Consider the following 21,808-nt stretch of genomic DNA (forward strand, 5'->3'; position numbering starts at 1 on the left):
ATTGAGTGACAACCTTCCACTTCTGTAAAACTTAAAAACATGACTCAAACAAAGACACTGCTGAGAAGCATCATAGGCAGGCACTTTACTCTCAGAGCACCATCTCTTGGACCCCTTTTTCACTTGGATTTTAAGGGTTGTTTCCTAGACCTATCATTAATGATGCAGAAATGTATAAGAATGATGTGTAAAGCAGCATACTAGTAGGTGGCCAAAACATCCACAGGCTGCAATACATCTCTGCTATTAGGTTTGCATGCTTGTAGTAAATTTTTTCTTTGGTTTAAGACTGAAAAACAAACAAACAAACCTCTCCTTTTGTTTAAATGATTGGTATCAATAAATTTGTTTTCTATAAATCTGCAAGAGAAAAAGCAAGTCTGGGAGGAGGAAGGGAGCTGGTCAGCGCATGTCTTGCACCATATGGACTGCAAATGAAAGCTAGGTCTTAATGTAAGGGAGGATCCTTGGTACCACGCAGCATCCCCCATGAGGTCATCTCTTTGATCTGAAGCCAGCCCTGCCAAGGATCTTGACCAAAGCCACTTGAACTTCTCGGTTCCTCAGGCTATAGATAAGGGGGTTGAGCATGGGAGTGATAAGACTGTAGAAGAGGGAGACTACATTGTCCTGCTGTGGGCTATGGTAGGTGCTTGGTACCATGTACATGAACACGGCTGCCCCATAAAAGAGCCCCACCACGGTGATGTGTGAAGAGCAAGTGGTAAAGGCCTTGTGTCGAGCCTCAGTTACGTGCATGTGGAGAATGGCCCCCAACACATGGCTGTAGGAGGTAGCAATGAGAGACAGGGGCAGCAGCAAGATCAGCACTCCAGAGATGGACAGCGCTAACTCATAGGCGGAGGTGTCTGTACAAGAGAGCTTGAGCAGGGCGGGCAGCTCACAGAAGAAGTGGTCCACAGTGCGTGAGGCACAGTAGGGGAATTGAAGGGTCATGGATGTCTGGATGGAGGCCACAAGCACACCTGACAACCAGGAGGTGCCCACCATGAGCAGGCATACCTGACGTCTCATGAGCATAGGATAATGCAGGGGGTGGCACACAGCCACATAGCGGTCATAAGACATGAGGGATAGTAAGACACCCTCAGAGACACCCATCAACATCAGGAAGAACATCTGAGCTGCACAACCTTCGAAGGAGATGGAATCCTCTCCCTGCAGGAAGTCAGCTGCCATCTTGGGGATGGTGACCAGTGGAAAGCCAACATCCAACAGGGAGAGTTGGCTGAGCAGGAAGTACATGGGTGTGTGGAGTCTAGAGTCTGTGTGGAGCAGGAAGAGCAGGATTGCATTGCCCAGAAGGCCCATGGTGAATATGGTAGCCACAAGAGAGAATAGGACCAGATGTGGTCCTGAGTGGCTGAAAAGACTCATGAGAGTGAAGTAGGAGGTCATTGACCGATTCAATTCCCTCATCTTCTGGGAGGTACTGTTCATCTGCAGGAAGAACAGAGTATTTGGCAAGGAGTCTCAGTGGGGGGGGATTTCATCTTACATGACAGCAACAGTTGTTTGATCATGACTGCCTGGAGTTTCTTGAGAAGGATGATGAGCACATTCTAGCCTCAGTAGGAAAAAAAAACACCACGATGGATTCATTATGTCTGCTCGAGTCAGGAGATGGTCCGCAGCAAAACAATGTCTTTCTTTTTCCATTTCTGTGTAAATGTCTTGCCTTCACATCTAGGAAAGTACTATCCTTCAATACTTTTAGTTAAATCCTCTGTCCCCAAACTAGAGAGTGCAAGACGGCATCAGTGGACTATTGGAACACACTCCTTCCAAGGTGCCTTGGGGTCAGAGCAGAGGTGGGATTCTGAAGAGACTGGAATATGAAGTAGGGAGACCAAGCCAAAGATGATAGAGGATAATGAGGCTGGATCACAAATTAAAACCAAAACCATGAGGAAAAGCTTACTTCTAAATTCTTGGATGAGAGAATGAAGGGGTCAAAGTCTGGGAAGAGTAGAAGTGGAATGATATTTAGGATATGAACTCAAGACATCTACACCATAAAGGGGCATATGAGAGACAGAGATGGGAATCAAGTGGACTGGGGTGGTGGGTGACAAGTTGTCCAGAATATCAGCCATCTCTTTACAGCTTGATTTCAAAGGATGACAGTGGAGAATATTATACTTACTGGGTACTAAATACTCAACAAAAATCTGCCAAACAAATGAATGCAGGGGACAAGGGAGATGACTGAAGGATCAAGAGGGACTACCCCATGTAACTAAGAATACTTTTACCTGACTTTCTTACCTTCACCATCACCTCCCAGGAAAACTCAGATTGTCTTGGCATACACAACACCATCAACACTGAGAACTTCTGGCCAAAGTGGCATCCATCACCATCATTAATGGGGAAGTATAGATAAGTACATACAAAGTGTAGAGAAGCCATCTTTTTAGGTCCAGGAGGGTTTGACTTTGGATAGATCCAGTAGAAGTCTGCTTTACCAGATGTCCAAAGGAGATGGCTTACTTAGAGATCAAAAAGTGTCAGTGTTGGGTGGGTGTCTACTCAAGACCCTTGGGTGCCCAAATCATTGATAACACTTACCTTGGATATTTTTATCTTCTCTGACTTGATTCCCTCTAATCATGAATTCTGGTCAAGAGTTTTCCCCTTGTCTAACTGCCTATTGCTTCCTTCTCCCCTTGCCACATTTAAGCTGGCATTTAAGGCCTTCTTAAATTACTGCTTATCAAGGCCCTTTGTTATCCTTCTATGCCCCCAATTCTTCATTCATTCAATGAAATTTAATTTAGCTCCCCTTAGGTAGCAGTCACTGGAGGAGGAATAAGAAGCATGGTAGTGAAAAAGTTGAGCAAGTCCCTGTTGTCATGGTAGAGATAAAAATCAAGGAAATTGGTAAACCATATACTTTTTTCTTTTTCTTTTCTTTTTTTTCTTTTTACGTCTGTGCCTGTGGCATATGGAAGTTCCTGGGGTTGGGGTCAAATCAGAGCTTCATTTGCAGGCCTATAACATAACGACACCAGATCTGAGCTGCATCTGTGACATACCCTGCAGCTTGTAGCAATGCCAGATCTTTAACCCACTGAGTGTAGCCAGGAATGGAAACTGCATCCTCATGGGCAATTATGTTGGGTTAACAAGCTGAGCCGCAATGGGAACTCCCATATACATTTTTTCCTGCTTTTTAGGGCCACACTTTCAGTGTATGGAAATTCCCTGGCTAAGGGTGGAATCGGAGCTGTAGTTGCTGCCCTACACCATAGCCACAGCAACACAGGATCTGAGCTGCATCTTTGACCTACACCACAGCTCATGGCAGCACCGGATCCTTAACCCATGGAGGGAGGTAAGGGATCAAACCCACATCCTCATGGATACTAGTCAGGCTGTTACTGCTGAGCCACAATGGGAACTTCCCCATATACTTTTCAATAGAAATATATATAGAGAAAAATAAACATAGTGATCTTATAGGAACTTACTAGAGAAAACATCTCTGGGTGATGAGGTTGAGGGAGGCCACTCTGAACAGTTGAGAACTGCTTTCAAAATCTAGGTGTTATAAGAAGGAAGGGAAGACCTAAATATCTCATTATACCTGTGGGGGGAAATTAGGTAAGTTATGGTTCTATCTGACAAAAAATTATTTGGGAATGAAATTTACCTCAAAATAAAACAGAGAACTTCATGAGGTAGTGTCTGTCTTATTTAATCAATTATGTATGGGGCTGGAAATACAAAGACTTTTTAGTGCTGCTCTTAAAGACCTTAGAGTTTGATAGGCGGGACAAGTAGGTAAGCAAATCACTCTATGACAGTATGAAAAGGGATGCAACAAAGATACATATATTGTGCTGGAGATTCTCAGTGGGTCTAGTGCCAAATTCTGCCTGGATTTTGGACACATTATTTAACCTTCCTGGGCCTTAGTTTCTCCATCTGTCTACAGGGATAAATAGCATATCCCTCATAGGAGTAGTTATAAGCATTAAATAAGATAATGAATTAAAGAGTTCAGCACAGGAGTTCCTGTCATGGTGCTGAAATGAATCCGACTAGGAACCATGAGGTTTTGGGAAATGAATCCGACTAGGAACCATGAGGTTTTGGGTTCAATCCCTGGCCTTGCTCAGTGGGTTAAGGATCCGGTGTTGCTGTGAGCTGTGGTGGAGGTCAAAGACGTGGCTCGGATCTGGCATTGCTGTGGCTCTGGTGTAGGCTGGCAACTGTAGGTCCAATTAGACCCCTAGCCTGGGAACCTCCATATGGTACAGGTGCGGCTCTAAAAAGACAAAAGACAATAAATAAATACATAAATAAATAAAAGTCTTCAGTACAAGGACTACCATATGGTAATTCCTTGATTTAAGTTCACAATTATTATCCAATTATAATAATGGTTTTGTTATCATATAACTACTATTGTAAAGGATGTATAAACATTAAAAAGATATTGACTGGGAGACTTCTAAGATTCTTTCCTATAGTAGAAAAATGTATGAGTAATCCTTAGCTCAGTATCTGGCATACTGAGTAAGACTGTTCAATAAGTATTATCTTATTTTTGTTAACATTATCCAACATTGAAACTCTTGTCCAATTGCATGGCCTGAACCAGTCAAGTTTGTTCTCAGATATGCTCTTCTGAAACAATTCCTCAGTTATTACTCTATCTCAGTGGTTCTCAACCAGAGGTGACTTTGCCCTTTCCTCTGCCTTAGGGACATTGGCAATGTCTGTAGGCACTTTTAGTTGTTATGACTGGGGCTGGGAGTGTTACTGGCATCTTGCGGGTAGAGGCCAGAGATGCTGTTAAACCCCTCACTATGCACAGTTATTATAACTCCACTACAGTTATCTGGTCACAAATTTCAATAGTGTCAAAGGTGAGAAATCCTTCAACTGAAGGCCATCAGCTCTTCTCTGACCTTGAATGGAGACTATGAGAGGTCTCTTGAGTTCATTGACTTGGTCTTTTAGCAGAGATGAGCTTCCCATCCCAGGCAGGCCTAGACATTAATCTATAAAGTTGATAAATTTTGAAGGAAATAGTGATAAAATTAGTCCCAAATTAAATCCCTGGAGAATTGCATTGTTTCTACATCTCTGTATAGAGAAGGATTGATCCTTTAATCATTAGCTTTTGAGGTCAGCTTTATCTCTGGACCTTGTCAGAGGATTTTCAAGTGGGTGGTATATTTGGATCTCCTCTTTTTGGTAACTCTCCACTCATTTTAAAGGGGGGAAAAGGAAATTGATTACTGTTAATCATTTACTATGTACTGGGCATCATGATAAGGTCAGAGAAGAGCTGATAGGTTTCATTTGAAGAGTTTCTCAAACTTGGCACTATTTTTTTTTGGCTATACCCAAGGCATGTGGAAATTTCCTGGCCAGGGATCCACATGCTGCAACCTAAGCCACAGCAGTGACAACTCCAGATTAAGCGCCACCATGGTATTCCTTGGTACTATTGACATTTTGAGCTCAATAATTTTAAGTATGTTACAGTCATATTTTTTCACTTGATCCTAATAGGTGTTGTTATTACCTGCCTGATATGGGTGAGGGAACAGAGATTCATAGCAAAGTAACAAACTATACTGGGTCGAATGGTGTTGCCCACAAATCATGTCCACTTGAATATTCAGACTGTATATTTGGAAACAGGATCTTTGAAGATGTAATTATTAAGGATCTCATGATGAAGTCATCCTGGATTTAGGGTGTTCTCTAAACCCAGGGGTCTTTACAAGAGAATTGGAGAGGATGCGCAGAGACACAGAGATGGCCATGTGAAGATGGAGGCAGAGATTGAAGTGACTCAGCCACATACCAAAAAACAAGGATTGCCACAGCCACCAGAATCCAGGAGACAGGCATAGGACAGATCCCACCTCAGAGCTTCCAGAAGGCATCAATCCTGTCAACACCTTGATTTTAGACATCTGCCCTACAGAACTGTGAAAGAACATATTTCCACTGTTTTAAGCCACTTAATTTGTGGTACTCTGTTACAGTAGCCATGGTAAACTTATAGACAAACCAAGATTATGCAGCAAAGAAGTAGAAACATTTTTTTAAATGACAGCTGGTGTCATTCCAAATTTCCTGCTTTTCTTTTCAGATCTTACTTTGCAACAAAAAGTTATATATTTTTCATGTCTTGCTTCTCTAAGTAAACCACTGACTTTCCTGCCCCAATCATGTCATGTTGTTTATTTCCTCTATTTGATAATTTTTTTATTGTCTGGCCTGGGGAAGAAGCCACCCTACCAGTCATGGGTCCATAGTCCTCTCGGATGCCCTTGCCCTATTGCTTTGCTGGTCATTCACCTGGTTCTGGTATGGTGATTCTTTCAGCTGATTGGTCAATAGTCCTCCTTGTTCCTGCCTTGAGAAGAAACCATGCAAGTTGGCTTTCGTTTACCTTCAAGAAATGTTGATTTGTCTGGGACACAATGTGAACTCAATACTGCTGGCCTTGGTACTTTGGATCCTCTACCTCTGAAGACCATGTGGCATCTCCCTAATGTCCTCCCTGCTAAAGGGCCTCTTCCTTCCCTCACACACTCAATACTGTGTTTTCCTGACCTTACTCCCTTCCAGACTTACCAGGTAGTCACCTTGATAATGATGCAATCACAGAGGGGCACATTCTTACATTACTGATTTTGGAATCTCCTGTAAGGAACTTCTCCAATAGGAGAGTGATCCCCTATGTCATGGTTTGCCTTGAGCATTGGAGACATTTTTTCTCTAGGACAATTTAGGAGAAAGATATTTCCCTTCACTAAACCCACCTTCTTCAGTAAGTCAGGCAGGAAGAACTGGACAGAGAAAAGTCTTGGATTTGGGTGGGTTATCTCCCTGTTCTTAATCAGCTCCCCACATCTTAGGATGAAGAGTCCCTCCAACCAATTTTTTGAGTTGATTAAAAAAATACTTCCTTTTCACATTTTCCTTATCACCACTTGCATTTCAGATCTGTAGCACTTTGCTGAAAACGAGAGATGGGAGAAGAGGTATTGAGGTTGGATCACTTCCTCTTGCCAATAAAACCTTCACAGCATTTCCTACCTATGATGGAGCATGAAAAAACCCTTTCTTCATGAAACATAGGAAGCCTATGGCATGAAAATGCTTTAATTTCTTTTAAATCAGAAAAAGGATATGTGTCTTTATACCAAAAATAATCTTTAAATAAAAATTTTAATTTTTTTAAATGAAGGAAGGTGGAAAAAAAAGAGAAACAAAAGTGCCTCTGACTCATACTGCATTCTAGCCTTTCGCTCTCTTTGATAGTCTTGTAATCAAATAATGAGTTACTCGAGGGAATAGTTTACAACTATTTTCCCTTTTATTGTCTATTTGACAATCATTCACAAACATAGCACCAGGTGCATAGCAAGTACTCCATAAGCATTTGCTGAATGAATAAAGTCTTCAAGGGAAATACTTAGTGTGATAACACATCTAAGGTGACAAAGGGATTAATGGATAGAGATGGGAGCTGAATACTTTCCTACTCTAGTTGTATTCTTTCTGCTCTGTCAGTTGAACTGAGGTTTGGTTCCTTCTGCCCTGGCTTTCCAAGCTAACCTGATTTGATCTCTGAAAACAGCTTTAGGGTGTTAGGGTTTTAGACTATTCCTGGAAGGGGAGCTGAAATTGTCTCTGATCTGCTCCAGGGAGTGTGTTCAAAGTCCAATCTTTCAGCAATGGTCAAGCTGCAGCTACTATAGAAATTCAAGTGTGTACATTAAAATAGATGACTTCCCCTAAGGGTCTGGCATACTTAGGCTCATGGCCATGTTGGTCAACTGAGATAAATAGTCAGAGGCCTATCTGCAAGCTAGGAAAGATTAAGAGGCATACCTAATCTCTCTTTCTCTCCAAATGACTGCATATACTAAAAATTTGTGTGATCATAAAAATGATCCAAAAGGAGTTCTCTTGTGGTGCAGTGGATTGAGGATCTAGTATTGCCATTGCAGTGGCTTGGGTCACTGCTGTTGTGTGGGTTCGATCCCTGGCTTGGGAACTTCTACATGCTGTGGGTGTGGCCAAGAGAAAAATAAAATAAAAATGTTATAAAAACATAGCCCCTGAGATTCTTTCTTGCCACCAATATCTCCTCTCTAATCCTGCCTAGATTCCAGAAAGCCCCCATAAACTCTGGGGTTCCAAATTCTCACCTCTATTTTCCCAGTGTCCAAGAGGGCCCCTCACAGCCATTACATGCACTTCAATTCTTATCCTGGGATGCCTTCTTGATTTATCCCTCCCTGGGATCCAGCACTTTTGGTTAATTAGTCTTGCCTTGGTCTGTGGGGTGACTGACAATTCTCTGAGGATAGAGGCTCTGGAGGACAGTATTGCATCAGAAAGCTTCTTTTACTCCTTTTTTTTTTGGTGAGAGAGAAAATTATCAGCTCTGGGAGTTAGAGCCCTTGAGATTGGAATTATCTCAGGAGATACATTTTCCTCTTGATTTCAGGAAGGTGGGAAACACTGTGATGGGTAACTAAACTTTTCAGGGAATCTAAATCCAAACAGTTGTGTCAGATAACTCATAAGTCTTTGTTTGTCATATTGTGAGAGATGGGGGTATGATGATCTCTTTTAAGATTCACTCTTTTTAAAACATTTTTTATTATAGTTGATTTACAATGTTCTGTCAATTCCTGCTATACAGCAAAGTGACCCAGTTATACATATATATACACATACATTCTTTTTTTCACATTATCTTCCATCATGTTCCATCGCAAGTGATTGGATGCAGTTCCATGTGCTGTACAGCAGGACCTCATTGCTTATCCATTCCAAATGCAATAGTTTGCATCTACAAACCCTAAACTCCCAGTCCATCCCAATCCCTCCCCCTCTCCCTTGGGAGCCACAAGTTTGTTCTCCATGTCCATGAGTTTTTTTCTTTTCTGTAGATCAGTTCATTTGTACCATATTTTAGATTCCACATATCATATGGTATTTGTTTTTCTCTTTCTGACTTCACTTAATATGAGAATCTCTAGTTCCATCCATGTTGCTGCAAATGGCATTATTGTGTTCTTTTTATGGCTGAGTAGTATTCTGTTGTGTATATGTATCACATCTTAATCCATTCATCTGTGGATGGACATTTAGGTTGTTTACATATCTTGGCTATTGTGAATAGTGCTGCAATGAACATAGGGGTGCTTGTATCTTTTTGAATGAAAGTTTTGTCTGGATATATGCCCAGGAGTGGATTGTTCACTCTTTTTAGTAACTTTAAAATATGTAATACAGTATTACTAACTATAGCCACTAAGCTGCATACTTAGATCCCATGACATTTATTTTATAACTGGAACTTGGATTTGTTTCAGTCAATTATGGCAAGACACAGAGACATGGAAATGACTGTCATAAATGAAGTTTTTACTCATACTGCCCCAGAAACAGGAGGCATGGCATACCTTGCAGAGCCACATGGAGAAGAACCAGGGTCAGTCAGGAGGCAGAGGGAGAGAGAAGGAAACATGGATAAGAGCCTCTAAGGTGGTCCCTGTGGGGAGGAACAAGTGAGGTAGGGTAAGGAGGTTTATGGTTGGCTAATTTGAATAATTTTGGCAGGTTCTAGAGCATAGCGGCTTTCCCTAGTTGTCTGGTACCTGGCCCTGGCAGGTAAGTAGTAAAATATAAGAACCAGATAAAGGAGGTATAAGAGCTAGTTAAAGGAAGGTACCTGTGCCTGAAGCTACGGAACTAGATAAGGGAGGTAGCTGGGGGTTTGGACTTTGAATTTGTTGGTTTGCATATGAAAGTTATCCCTCTGGGTGGGTTGTTTGCTATCTTTAGAAACTGGCTAGTCTCTCCAGGATTATCAATAGATGTCAAAACATCAGAAAATAAAGAAAATAAAAATGTATGATTACTGCAAAATGCAAATTAAATAACTGCCAACTGCTTACTAAAAGAAGGATAATGTATATCAGCTTTAGCTTTAATTTCATACAATTAGAGTTTAAAACCTACCATAGGCTTATACTTACTTGTGGGCATCAGGCAAGCATTCTTTATCTTTCCTTTATCGAATAATAAATTTAACTAATTCCCCCCTTTTTTTCTTTTTAGAGCCACATCTGTGGCATATGGAAGATCCTGGGCTGGGGGTTTTATTGAAGCTGCAGTTGCAAGCCTAAACCACAGCCACAGCTAGGCTAGATCTGAGCCCCATCTGTGACATATGCCAAAGCCCCCAAATGGTAGGATCACTCTGGACTTGCTCACCGTTGTATATGCACAGTCTGGCAACTAATAGGTACTCAGTAATACTTGCTAAAAATCCTCAAGCAGATAAACTCTTTCATTATAACTCCATGGAAAGCCTCAGAGCTACAAGATCCTTCTGAAATGTAAATGGCTACCCCCTAATTTCTCTGAAATTCATTTGCAGGCATGGTTTGCCTCACAGGAACCCACCTGTACTTGTGAGTGTGTCATATCCAGTATCCCTAATGAAAAAGAGTGTCATCTGTTGACTCTGGGGTTATGGAGCAAGTTGCACTGACTCAGACCCCTGGCTGTCTGCTTAGGCCACCATGAGCCACTGTCCCCTGCTTGCTGCCCAAGTACCCTGTCATATTTGCCTTCTTCTATTCCTCAAATGGACAATTATCTTCCTACCTCAGGTCCTTTGCATATGCTGTTTCCTTTGCCTGGTACACTCTTTCCTCTCCCTCTCCCCGTAGAGCAAAAGTCTAACTAAAATGCCACCTTCTCCATAAAGACTCCTCCTACTCTTCCCCACTCTTTATGAATTTGGTCACTGGGTTTTCACAGCCCTCAGTCTTCCCTTCATCCCACTTCTCATTTTTGTCTAAATACAGTTACTTATCTGCTTCTGCCCTCTACTGTAATGTCCATGAGAACAGATATGCCTGTCCTAGTCACTGTGGTCTCCCCAGAAATGGGCTCAGATGATCCCTATATATCTGCTGAATACATGGTTTCTGGTGCTGGACTTTCTGTGATCTGGATGTCAGAGTTATCTCATGCAGAGTCTGGTTAGTTTGATAAGCTGGTCATGCTTGTCAAACTAACCAGCTAGAATGTCCAGTTCTGATTTTTCCTAGTTATTAAAGAGAAGATCAAGTGTGAACTTTTTCCCTTTATTTTAAATATATTATTTTCTTTAATTTTTATTAATTTTATTTATTTTTTTAGGGCCACACCCACAGCATATAGAGGTTCCCAGGCTAGGGGTCTAATTGGAGCTACAGCTGCTGGCCTACACCACAGCCACAGCAAAGCCAGATCCAAGCCACATCTGCTACCTACACCACAGCTCATGGCAATATCGATCCTTAACCACTGAGCGAAGCCACGGATTGAACCTGCAACCTCAATAATTGGAATCATTTCTGCTGAGCCACAACGGGAACTCCTAAAAATTTTAAATTATAGTTGATTTACAATGTTGTGCCAATTTCTGCTGTACAGCATAGTGACCCAGTCACAAATATATATATTCTTTTTCTCATTATCTTCCATCATGTTTTATCCCAAGATATTGGATATAGCTTCCTCTGCTACACAGTAGGACCTCATAGCTTATCCATTCTAAATGTAATAGTTTGTTATCACTAACCCCCAACTTCCCGTCCATCCCATTCTCTCTCCCCTTCCCCTTGGCAGTCACAAGTCTCTTCTCTAAATCTGTGAATCTGTTTTTTTTTCTTTGTAAATAGGTTCTATGCCATATTTTAGATTACACATATGTGATATATGGCATTTCTCTTTTATTTCTGACTTCACTTTATATGAGACTCTAGTTGCATCCATGTTGCTGTGAACAGCATTATTTCATTCTTTTTTTTTAAAGACTGAGTAGTATTCCATTTTATGTATGTACCCATCTTCTTAACCCATTTATCTGTTGATGGACATTTAGGTTGTTGCCATGTCTTGGCTATTGTGAATAGTGTCATAACGAACATAAGGGTTCATGAATTATAGTTTTGTCCAGATATATGCCCAGGAGGGGGATTGCTGGGTCATATGGTAGTTCTCTATTTAGTTTCGTGGGGTACCTCCAGACTGTTTTCCATAGTGGCTGTAGTAATTTACATTCTCATCAACAGTTTAGGTCATCATCATCTCCAACATTTGCTATTTTTAGACTTATTAATTATGGCCATTCAGACTGGTGTGAGGTGGTACCTCATAATAGTTTTGATTTGCATTTTTCTGATACTTAGCAATGTTGAGCATCTTTTCATGTGCCTACTGGTCCATCCATTTGTTTTTTTGGAAAAATATGTCTAGGTCTTTTGCTCATTTTTCAGTTGGTTTGTTTGTTTCGTTGTTATTGTTGTTGAGTTATTTGTATATTTTGGAGATTAAGCCCTTGTCAGCTACATCCTTTGCAAAGATTTTCTCTCATTATGTGTGTTGCCTTTTATTTAATGGTTTCCTTTGCTGAGAAAAATCTTTGAGTTTAATAGGTCCCATTGGTTTATTTTTGTTTTTATTGTCATTATTCTAGGAGGCGGATCAAAAAAGATATTGCTGTGATTTATGTCAAAGTATGTTCTGCTTATGTTTTCATCTAGGAGTTTTATAGTACCTGGCCTTACATTTAGGTCTTTAATCCATTTTGACTTTATTTTTGTGTATGGTGTTAGAGAATGTTCTAATTTCATTCTTAAACATGTAGCTGTCAAGTTTTCCCAGCACCACTTATTGAAGGGACTGTCTTTCCTCCACTGTATGTTATTGCCTCCTTTGTCATAGATTAGTTAACCACAGGAGCTTGGGTTTATTTCTGAGCTTTCTATCCTGTTTCACTGACCTATATTTCTGTTTTTGTGCCAGTACCGTTCTGTTCTGATGATTGTAGTTTTGTAGTATAGTCTGAAGTCAGAAAAACTGATTCCTCTAGTTTTCTTTTTCAGTATTGCTTTGGCTATTTGGGGTCTTTTGTGTTTCCTTACAAATTTTACAATATTTGTTCTAGTTCTGTGAAAAATGTCCTTGGTAATTTGATAGGGATTGCACTGAATCTGTATATTGCCTTGGGTAGTATAGTCATTTTGACAATATTGATTCTTCCAGTCCAAGAACATGGTATATGTTTCCATCTGTTGGTGCTGTCTTTGACTTCTTCTTCTTCTTTTTTTTTTTGGTCTTTTTGCCATTTCTTGGGCCACTCCCATGGTACATGGAGGTTCTCAGGCTAGGGGTCGAATCAGAACTGTAGCCACTGGCCTACACCAGAGCCACAACAATGCAGGATCCGAGCTGCATCTGTAACCTACACCACAGCTCATGGCAACTCTGGATCCTTAACCCACTGAGCAAGGCCGAGGATCAAACCCACAACCTCATGGTTCCTAGTTGGATTTGTTAACCATTGAGCCATGATGGGAACTCCTGTCTTTGACTTCTTTTATCAGTGTCTTACGGTTTTCAGAGTACAGATCTTTTGTCTCTTTATGCAGGTTTATTCCTAGGTATTTTATTTTATTTTTGATGTGACTGTAAATGGGATAGTTTCCCTAAATTCTCTTTCTAATCTTTCATTGTTAGTATATAGAAATGCAGTTGATTTTTGTGTATTAATTCTGTATCCTACAAATTTACCAAATTCATGAGCTCTAACAGTTTTCTGGTAGTGTCTTTAGGGTTTTCTAGGTATAGTATCATGTCATCTGCAAACTGTGATTGTTTTACTTCTTTTCCGGAAGTTTCCTTTTTCTACTTACCATTGCACAGCCTCAGAAAATAAGGCATCTACTGAGTAAGCCATTGACCAAATAATTGAAGAGCCCTTCAACTCAACTTAGGTGTTCAATCCTTAGAGGGAATTTTATCTTATAAATTTATGATATGCTTGGTATGTGCTAAAGATCACTGGGACCCAGAGTCCATTTCTAAGAGGTTCTGGAAAAGGGTGAGAGGCAGGGACATACATAAATCATTCTAATACTGCAAGATAATAAAATGGAGATAAATACAATGAAGATGTGACAAACTCAAGATAAAATGATGCCCAAAAGGAAATCTAGCAACAATAGGCATAAACACTAAATTTATCAGATTCATATATTAGGGATCATCTTGATCTCAGCACACCCAATAACTCAAGGCCTGGAGAAGTGGAGGAAAGTAGGTGGGGAATGTAATTGTTGAGATAGGGATGGGGTCTAACTCACCTCTTCATCTGCAGCCCTGAGAACAGGCTGGGCACACAGCAGGGGCTGAAGAATGTTTGGGGAATGAAATAACTTGGATTACCATGCACTGGTCATGCCCTGGGTCAAACCCAGTGGAGAGACCAAGAGATACATGGGTCCTGCCTGGGAGAAAAGCTGAGCAAGTTACAAGTCTGCAGTTCAAAATGACTTTGGTTACATGTTATTGTTTCTCTAGTGGAGACACACTGCTGGGCATGTACTAGACGCTAAAAAAATGTTTCTGCAACAAAATGAGAGTCCATAGTTAAAGAAAAAATTTTAAATGAGGGTAGAGGGAGGGGAGATCTCTTTGATCAAGCACCTACTCTGTGCCAATCTCCTCATGTGCATTGTGTCTCTAATCTGTATAATTCAGCCCCATTTTACAAAAGAGAAAATCCCAGAGAGGCCAAGAGATGCATCCTGGTCACAGGGACCCCTCCAGGCAAGATTGCAAGATGAGTCTTAACTGTGACATTGGTTTCCTGTCCTCTGTCTCTAGGCTTAATATTGACTCCATTCTGTGACTTCAGTCCCATTTCCTAACCTCTGGCCACACAGAAGCAGCAGAAAGGATTCTTTTTCCTAAGTCTTTGCTCCATTTCTTGGCTGAACATCTGCCCTCTGATGTCCTTTAGTGATATGGACTGTGCCAAAAAAATTCCCTCAAATTCTTGGTCTTCTACTCTCCCCTGGGATAGAGATTAAGGAGAAGTATTAACTGGACCCTCAGTCCAGGCTGGCATCTGCCCTTGCCATCTAAGCTGCTCCAGCCTCTTCCCAACTTCTCTTTCAAGCCCACTCTCCTCCTAGAAGTTCGAGGGATGATTCTAAGGTGCTGTCAAACTCCTTCACAATTTGGCTACTTCTTACCTCTTAGCCTCCTCTAACTCCATTTTGGATATTTCTTCATGTCTCTGCTCATGCTGATTCCTCTGCCTGGAATTCATTTCCTGTTACCATGTGCCAAGGACTCTTCTTTATCCTTCAAAGTTCAGTTCAGAGGTCACTTCCCAATTTATTTGCCTGTACTACAAAGTCTCAAGGGCATCAGGCTGTCCTTCACTTGTTATTGCTTAAATGCATATTTATTTAATATGTACTATGTGCAGGAAACTTCTTGGTGCTGGGAACACAGCATGAAACCAGTAAGACACCATCCCTGCCCTCAGGACTTCACAGTCTCACATAAGACTCCAACCCAACACCTTATATGGTATAAGTATAACCAGGCAAAATTAGGAGACAGAAAGACACCTAACCTGGCCATGTTTGGGGATATCATGGAAGGCTTCTTGGAGGAGGTGACATGTGATCTGAGACTAGATGATTGAGGAAGATGGGAATGAGGAGTAGGTATGTCTAGGTACCTGGGGTGAGAGGGAGTCTGGCAGGTTCAAGAAATTGAAAATGATCCCTTCTTATTTTCCACTAGAGATAAAAGTGGGAGTGCCATGTTGGAAAGGGGGAGGGAGTTGAAATTGGAATTGGAGAAGCTAAGACAGACCAGACTGCACAGAGCCTTGCGAGATGCTGTGAAGGAGCCCAGGTTCTAAGTGGGGGAACAACATTATCTGGTTTGTGCTGTGGGATCCTTCTGGTATTGTGTAGGAAGTGAATGCAGAGGTGAGAGCTGAAGCAGAGAACTGTGCCAGGAAGGATGCTGTAGTGGGTTGAAATAGTGTCCGTCAGAAGTTAATGTCCTCTTGGAACCTCTGAATGTGACCTCATTTGGAAATAGGGTCTTTGCAGATGATATTAGTTAGGGATTTAAAAAATGAAATCATCCTGGTTTCAGGTGGGCTCTAAATGGATGCCATGACAGGTGTCCTTATAAGAGGAGAAGACATACAGAGAAACAAGGAAAAGTCTGTTTGAAGACGTAGGCGGAGATTAGAGTGATGCAGTCAAGGGGGGCCTACAGACATCAGGAAGGAAACATAGAGCAGATTCTCTGTCGGAACCTCTAGAAGGAACCACCTCTATTGATACCTTGATTTTGGACTTCTGGCTTCTAGATAGAATAAATTTCTGTTGTTTTTAAGCCATGTAGTTTGTGGTCAATTATTCATCAGCCCTAGAAAACTGATCTAAAGGCTGATACTGTTTTCCAGGTTATATGTGCTTGCACCCACCAGGCTGGGGTCTAGAACATGAGAAATGGGAAGAGAGCAGACACTGAGCTACATTTTGACCCAAGAGCCTGGAAGCCTGGTTGTTCGTGGCTGTAAGGGCCTGGCACTGTCTCCTCATTCCCCTTCTAGACCTTCAGCCTGAACAGCTTGGGTCCAAGACAGGGTGATTTAGAGATTCCATCTCTAACCCAGGCTCCTCTGCTTTCCATGGGAGCCAGACATCAGCCCCTTTGCCACTATACTCACGGTAGATGGAAACTGGTATTTTCCAACCTAATTGAGTGCAGGCCTGGTTTGAGAATCATGTGCTGTCCTCTCTGGCCATACCAAGGATGCCTTTTAAGGGGTATGGATGGAGCTTGTGATTTGGAGATGGCCTGTCTACACAGGACCCTCCCAGAAAGAGAAGGGGCCCCTGGGGGTTGAGAGACTAGGGCAGTAGTACAGGCCTCCATTTCTGTTTCTTTCCTGGTCCACTTAGGGACAGTCTTGTCACTTCCATGTCTCAACCTAACCATCCTCTTTAGTACCACAGAATAGCCCAGCTTCTAAGAGCATAGGGGGCTGTCGGGGAAGGTTTGGAGGCTGTGTATACCCCGTGGGCTGATCTCAAGGTAGTCCGATGTGTCCTGAAGACTCACCAAGTTGTTGCCCCTGTCCCCTGACTCGGTCCTGAGGGAGCCCCTCTAGTATCCCACAACTGGGTTCTCTGAGATGCCTTTGGAAAGAGCCTCTGGAGGAGAAAGATATAGTGAGCAAGTGGCCTCCCACCCTGCCCACCCCGTCTGAGCTCCTTGTGTGAGTGAGGGGGCCAGGGCTCCCTCTACCTCCCAGTTATAGTACTCTAGTAGCGCTGTAGCCAATAGAGGAGAGTGGGTGCCCCTGGATGCCTTCCTGGAGAAGGTGATGTAAGCACAGGATAGGAGAAGGGCTGTGGGTAACAGAATTGCTTTGTGTGGATTTTAGCATCAGGAATCCAGCTAAACAAAGCTTAGGGCAAGCAGTGCCCCAGCAAAGGCTTTTGACTCCTGAATCACACACCTAGGCTCTGCTGAAAGCTCACACCCATGTGCATTTGTGCACACTTGGCTATGGGGCAGGTCAGAGTGAAAGTTGCCCACCAGGGACACAGGTATTAGTCATCTTTCTGTTTCTTCTGTGTCGTACTGTGAGGGTGTAGGTCTGTGTGCACCTCCGGGTGTGCTGGAGACTGGGACTCTCTGCAGATGTGCATTCATCCTTGTGGGCAGGGTCTCTGCATCTGTGTAAGTTTACAGGTTTGAGAGCAGCCCCTGTACAGGAAGCCTGCTGGGATGCATATCTGGCGGAGGTAAGAATCTAAGGCACTTATGTGTATGTGTGTGTATGTGTGTAGAGTGTGAGGTGGTGTGCAATGATATGTAGTTGAGGGGAACATCCTTGTGTAGGTGTGTATGAGACACAAGGGGCACCTGGGTCCCACTATGTAGGAACAGGAAGCCATCCACCCCTGAGGAGAGATGTCCTGAGATGTCTCCCCTTCTGCTCTCACACATACCTGGGTGGAGGCTGAGAGGCTGCTTAAGGTGGGAGCCTAGAGGCTGAAATGGGGATGGTGTGTTCTCTCTCTCGGCTCAGGGCTGGCCCTGGGCATTCTGAGATTCTTCCTCTCCCTTTATGGGGACAGGCTGGGCTCTGATCCAGGGGAAAGCAGTGCAGAGGTGGAAGAGGGCTGAAGGAGGGTCATGTTGCTTTGTAAAAAATGAGGTAAAGTTCACAAAGTATGGACTTAACCATTTTAAGGTTTACATTTTGGTGGCATTTAGCACATTCACGATGTGCTGCTATTACCTCTATCAACTTGCAAAATATTTTCACCCCGCAAAAGGAAACCTTGTCTTATTAACAGCCATGCTCCATCTTCTCTGGCCCCAGCCTCTGATAACCATGAATCTGCTTGTATCACTATGGATTTGCTTATATTAGATATTTCATATTAATCAAATCAAGCCTTTGTTCCTGGCTTATTTTTTCCACACAGCATACATTTTTCAAGCTTCATTCATCCTTTAGCATGTGCCAGTACTACATATTTTTTTGTCTGTGGAAAAAAACACATAACATAAAATATACCACCTTAACCATATTTTAGTATGCAGTTTGTTAGTGTTAAATCTATTCACCTTGCTATGTAACCAATTTCCAGATCTCTTTTTATCTTGCAAAACAGAAACCCCAAATCTATTAAACAAAGCTCCCTATTTCCTGATCCCCTCAGTCCCTGGCAAGTGCCATTCTATTTTCTATCCCTGGCAAGTGCCATTCTATTTTCTCTCTCTATGAATTTGACTACTTTAGAGACCATATATAGGTGGAATCATATAAGATTTCTTTTGGGGGGAGACTGGCTGATTCCACTTAGGATATTGTTCCTGAGACTCATTTGTGTTGTAGGGTGTGCTGGAGGCTGGGACTCTCTGTCATGATTTTCTTCCTTTTAGAGCTGAATGATATTTCATTGTATGGGTAGACCTCATTTTGCTTATCCATTCTTCCAAGGATGGACATTTGGGTTGCTTCCACTTCATGGCTATTGTGAATAGTGCTGCTATGAACAGAGGTGTGCAAATACCTTTTTTGAGATCCTTCTTCTAATGCTTTTGCATACATATCTAAAGTGGGATTACTGGATCAATGGTAGTTCTACTTTTAGTTTTTTTTTTTTTGAGAAATACCCATATTGTTTTCTACAGCTATTGTGCCATTTTACAATTCCACTAACAGTGCACATTTTTTCTACATTCTTGCCATTTTAAATGGCACAAATTGGAGGCATTTAGTTCATTTACAAAATTGTGAAGCTCTCACCTCTATTTAGTTCCAAGATATTTCACCACCCCTAAAGGAAATCTTGAACCCATTAACCTTTACTCCTCAATCCAGCTTACTCCCATTCCCCGACAACCACTAATGCATTTTCTATCTTGCTGTGTTTACCTATTCAGGATATTTCAAATAAATGGAAGCTTATAATATGTGGACTTTTGTGGCAGGATTCTTTCATTCAGCATAAATAAGGTCTTCAAAGTTCATCCATGATGTAGCATGTATCAGCACTTTCTTTGTATGGCCAAACTGTATCCCATTGTACTGTGTGCTTTTAAATGTGCTGTTAGGTCTACAATGCAGGTACATAAGCAGAGAGAGCTGAGTAGGTTGAATAGTTTCCCTTTCAGGAGGAAGGGCATAGGTATAGGATCTGGGAGCCAACCAGAATATGCCCTGGACTGAGGCTCTGGTGAGGAGCTCATGGATGGGAGCTTTGGGCCCTGAGGTCCAGAGTTGTTTAGCTGACTTGGAGAGTTCACTTAGGGAGTCCTGCATAGGTGTGATCCTCAGAAATGATGACACAAGTAAATGGCTCCTGGGAGACCAGGAGCCAAGAGAGCCCTTTCTGTTTTATTTTAGACATTTAGGAGTTGATACCCTTCACATGTTCATAGGCAGGAGAAAGGAAGAGGTAAGCTGCTGAGAGAGTGGTTTCAGGGCTTTGGCCATCCACAGTGTCAGAGGAAGGATGATGCTGGAATTATGTCAGAAGCCGTGGATAGTCACAGGGCCAATATAATCACCTGATAGGAAGGATATGCAAGAGCCAGCCCAGTAATGCCAGTAAAATATGACCATAATGTCAGTTAGCTTTCCTTGAGAAATTCCTCTATGCTGAGCATTTGGCATCATATCCCTTCAGAACCTGAAGGAAGTTCTCTGGTTATTTCAACATAAAGTGAAGATCCGGGATTTTAACCCTGGGTCTCCGTGGCTCCACAACGTTTGGGCGTCTTAAGGAATGGACTCTGGTAACCAGAGAGGAGGTAAAGCAGAGAAGTAGAGATTGGCAGGCACAGTCTTCCAGGAGAAAGAGCATGAGGCCAGAGCCTGGGCTGGGAGTATGATCCAGAGATGGTGGCTGAGGGGCAGAAGGGATGAGGAAGAGGAAGGAATTGAAGCTGGTGTTCTGGCTACTGGCTGGGCTGCTAGGTCCTCTATAGCCCACAAATGATACTTTATTGTATGAGATACCCTACCCTGACTTCAGTCAACTTATCCAATTTCCAGGTGAGATTCTGGGTCCCCCAAGCATTGGCTGACCATTACTCTGGACGAACACTTCACAACAATCTTCTATTGAATGAAGATTCTGTGAATGAATTAAAGTGTTGTAATATTTGAGAGAACCCTCAAATATTACATATTTAAAAACTTGTTATATACATACAATTATATTTGATATATGTGATCAAGATATATATGCCTATACTGTTGATTTTATATGTATCATTGAAACGTATATATGTATAAATATATATGTATATTCACAAATATTTATTGGATAGGCTTTGGAGTTTGGGGTTAATCATGCCCTTTAGTTGAAGACTGTCATCAGCATTTATTTGCAGAATGATCCTGTGTTATTTATTCCCATTTATTATCATGTCCTACTCCTGATCTCCACCCTGACCAGTAGCTGTCTTACTTTGTTCAAGGTGTATCCTTCTTTTTGCCTAACTTAGAAAATATATTGATGCACATATATTTTGACTGTGATACAATATATTCTGCTGGAGGTCTGCTAGTTTTAAAAAAATTTTTCACCCAGTGCTGTTTTTAAGAGCTATTCATGTTGCTATGTGGATGTCAGATTTGCATTCTTCCAATCTGTTGTTCAGAGCCTTAGGGGGCATGCTGACCATGTATAACTTCTCCACTCCCAAAGGTGGTACAGGTTATTCTCTGCCACCACAGACAATGATGCAGTAAATGTCCCTGACTGAGTCCCCTCACTGTCCTGTGTGAGGGTTTCATTTAGGTGGAGAACCAGGGCCAGTGTTTGCAGAACTTAAATGTATGCTTAATTTGGCCATGAACAAACAGGTAACTACTTCATTGACTGAAGTTTCCATATATTCACATCTGGGCCAGCACAGCAGCATCCAACTTCCTAAGTTTTGCTGCTCTAAGAGGTGTAAAGTGACAGACGCCACATTGTTATATTAAATTGCATTCCTCCAATTGTTCATGACCTGCAGAATGTCTCTGCTTTTGCCTATTGCATTTGCTCTTCTGCAATTCCCCTATGCTTAATCTTTGTCCAATTTCTATCCTGATTTCTTTTTTTTTATATATAATTTTTTATTTTCCCACTGTACAGCAAGGGGGTCAGGTTATCCTTACATGTATACATTACAATTACATTTTCCCCCCAGCCTTTCTTCTGTTGCAACATGAGTATCTAGACAAAGTTCTCAATGCTATTCAGCAGGATCTCCTTGTAAATCTATTCTAAGTTGTGTCTGATAAGCCCAAGCTCCCGATCCCTCCCACTCCCTCCCCCTCCCATCAGGCAGCCACAAGTCTCTTCTCCAAGTCCGTGATTTTCTTTTCTGAGGAGATGTT

At 41.9% G+C, this 21,808-nt stretch overlaps 1 protein-coding gene across 1 annotated transcript; it reads right to left on the bottom strand.

Moving 5' to 3' along the window:
- Nucleotides 1-495: 495 nt before the first annotated feature.
- On the bottom strand, nucleotides 496-1,440 carry LOC125124227 (olfactory receptor 2Z1-like). Its single transcript, XM_047774374.1, has one exon. It carries the CDS (start codon nucleotides 1,438-1,440, stop codon nucleotides 496-498), a length of 945 nt encoding a protein of 314 aa, XP_047630330.1.
- Nucleotides 1,441-21,808: the final 20,368 nt, after the last annotated feature.

The sequence above is a fragment of the Phacochoerus africanus genome, chromosome 4 (genome assembly GCF_016906955.1).
Source record: "Phacochoerus africanus isolate WHEZ1 chromosome 4, ROS_Pafr_v1, whole genome shotgun sequence".
In the NCBI taxonomy this organism is placed as follows: Eukaryota; Metazoa; Chordata; class Mammalia; order Artiodactyla; family Suidae; genus Phacochoerus; species Phacochoerus africanus.

Excerpts from the sequence above, each read along its gene's own strand:
- LOC125124227 (XM_047774374.1), bottom strand. The coding sequence starts at position 1,440 with ATGAGGGAATTGAATCGGTCAATGACCTCCTACTTCACTCTCATGAGT.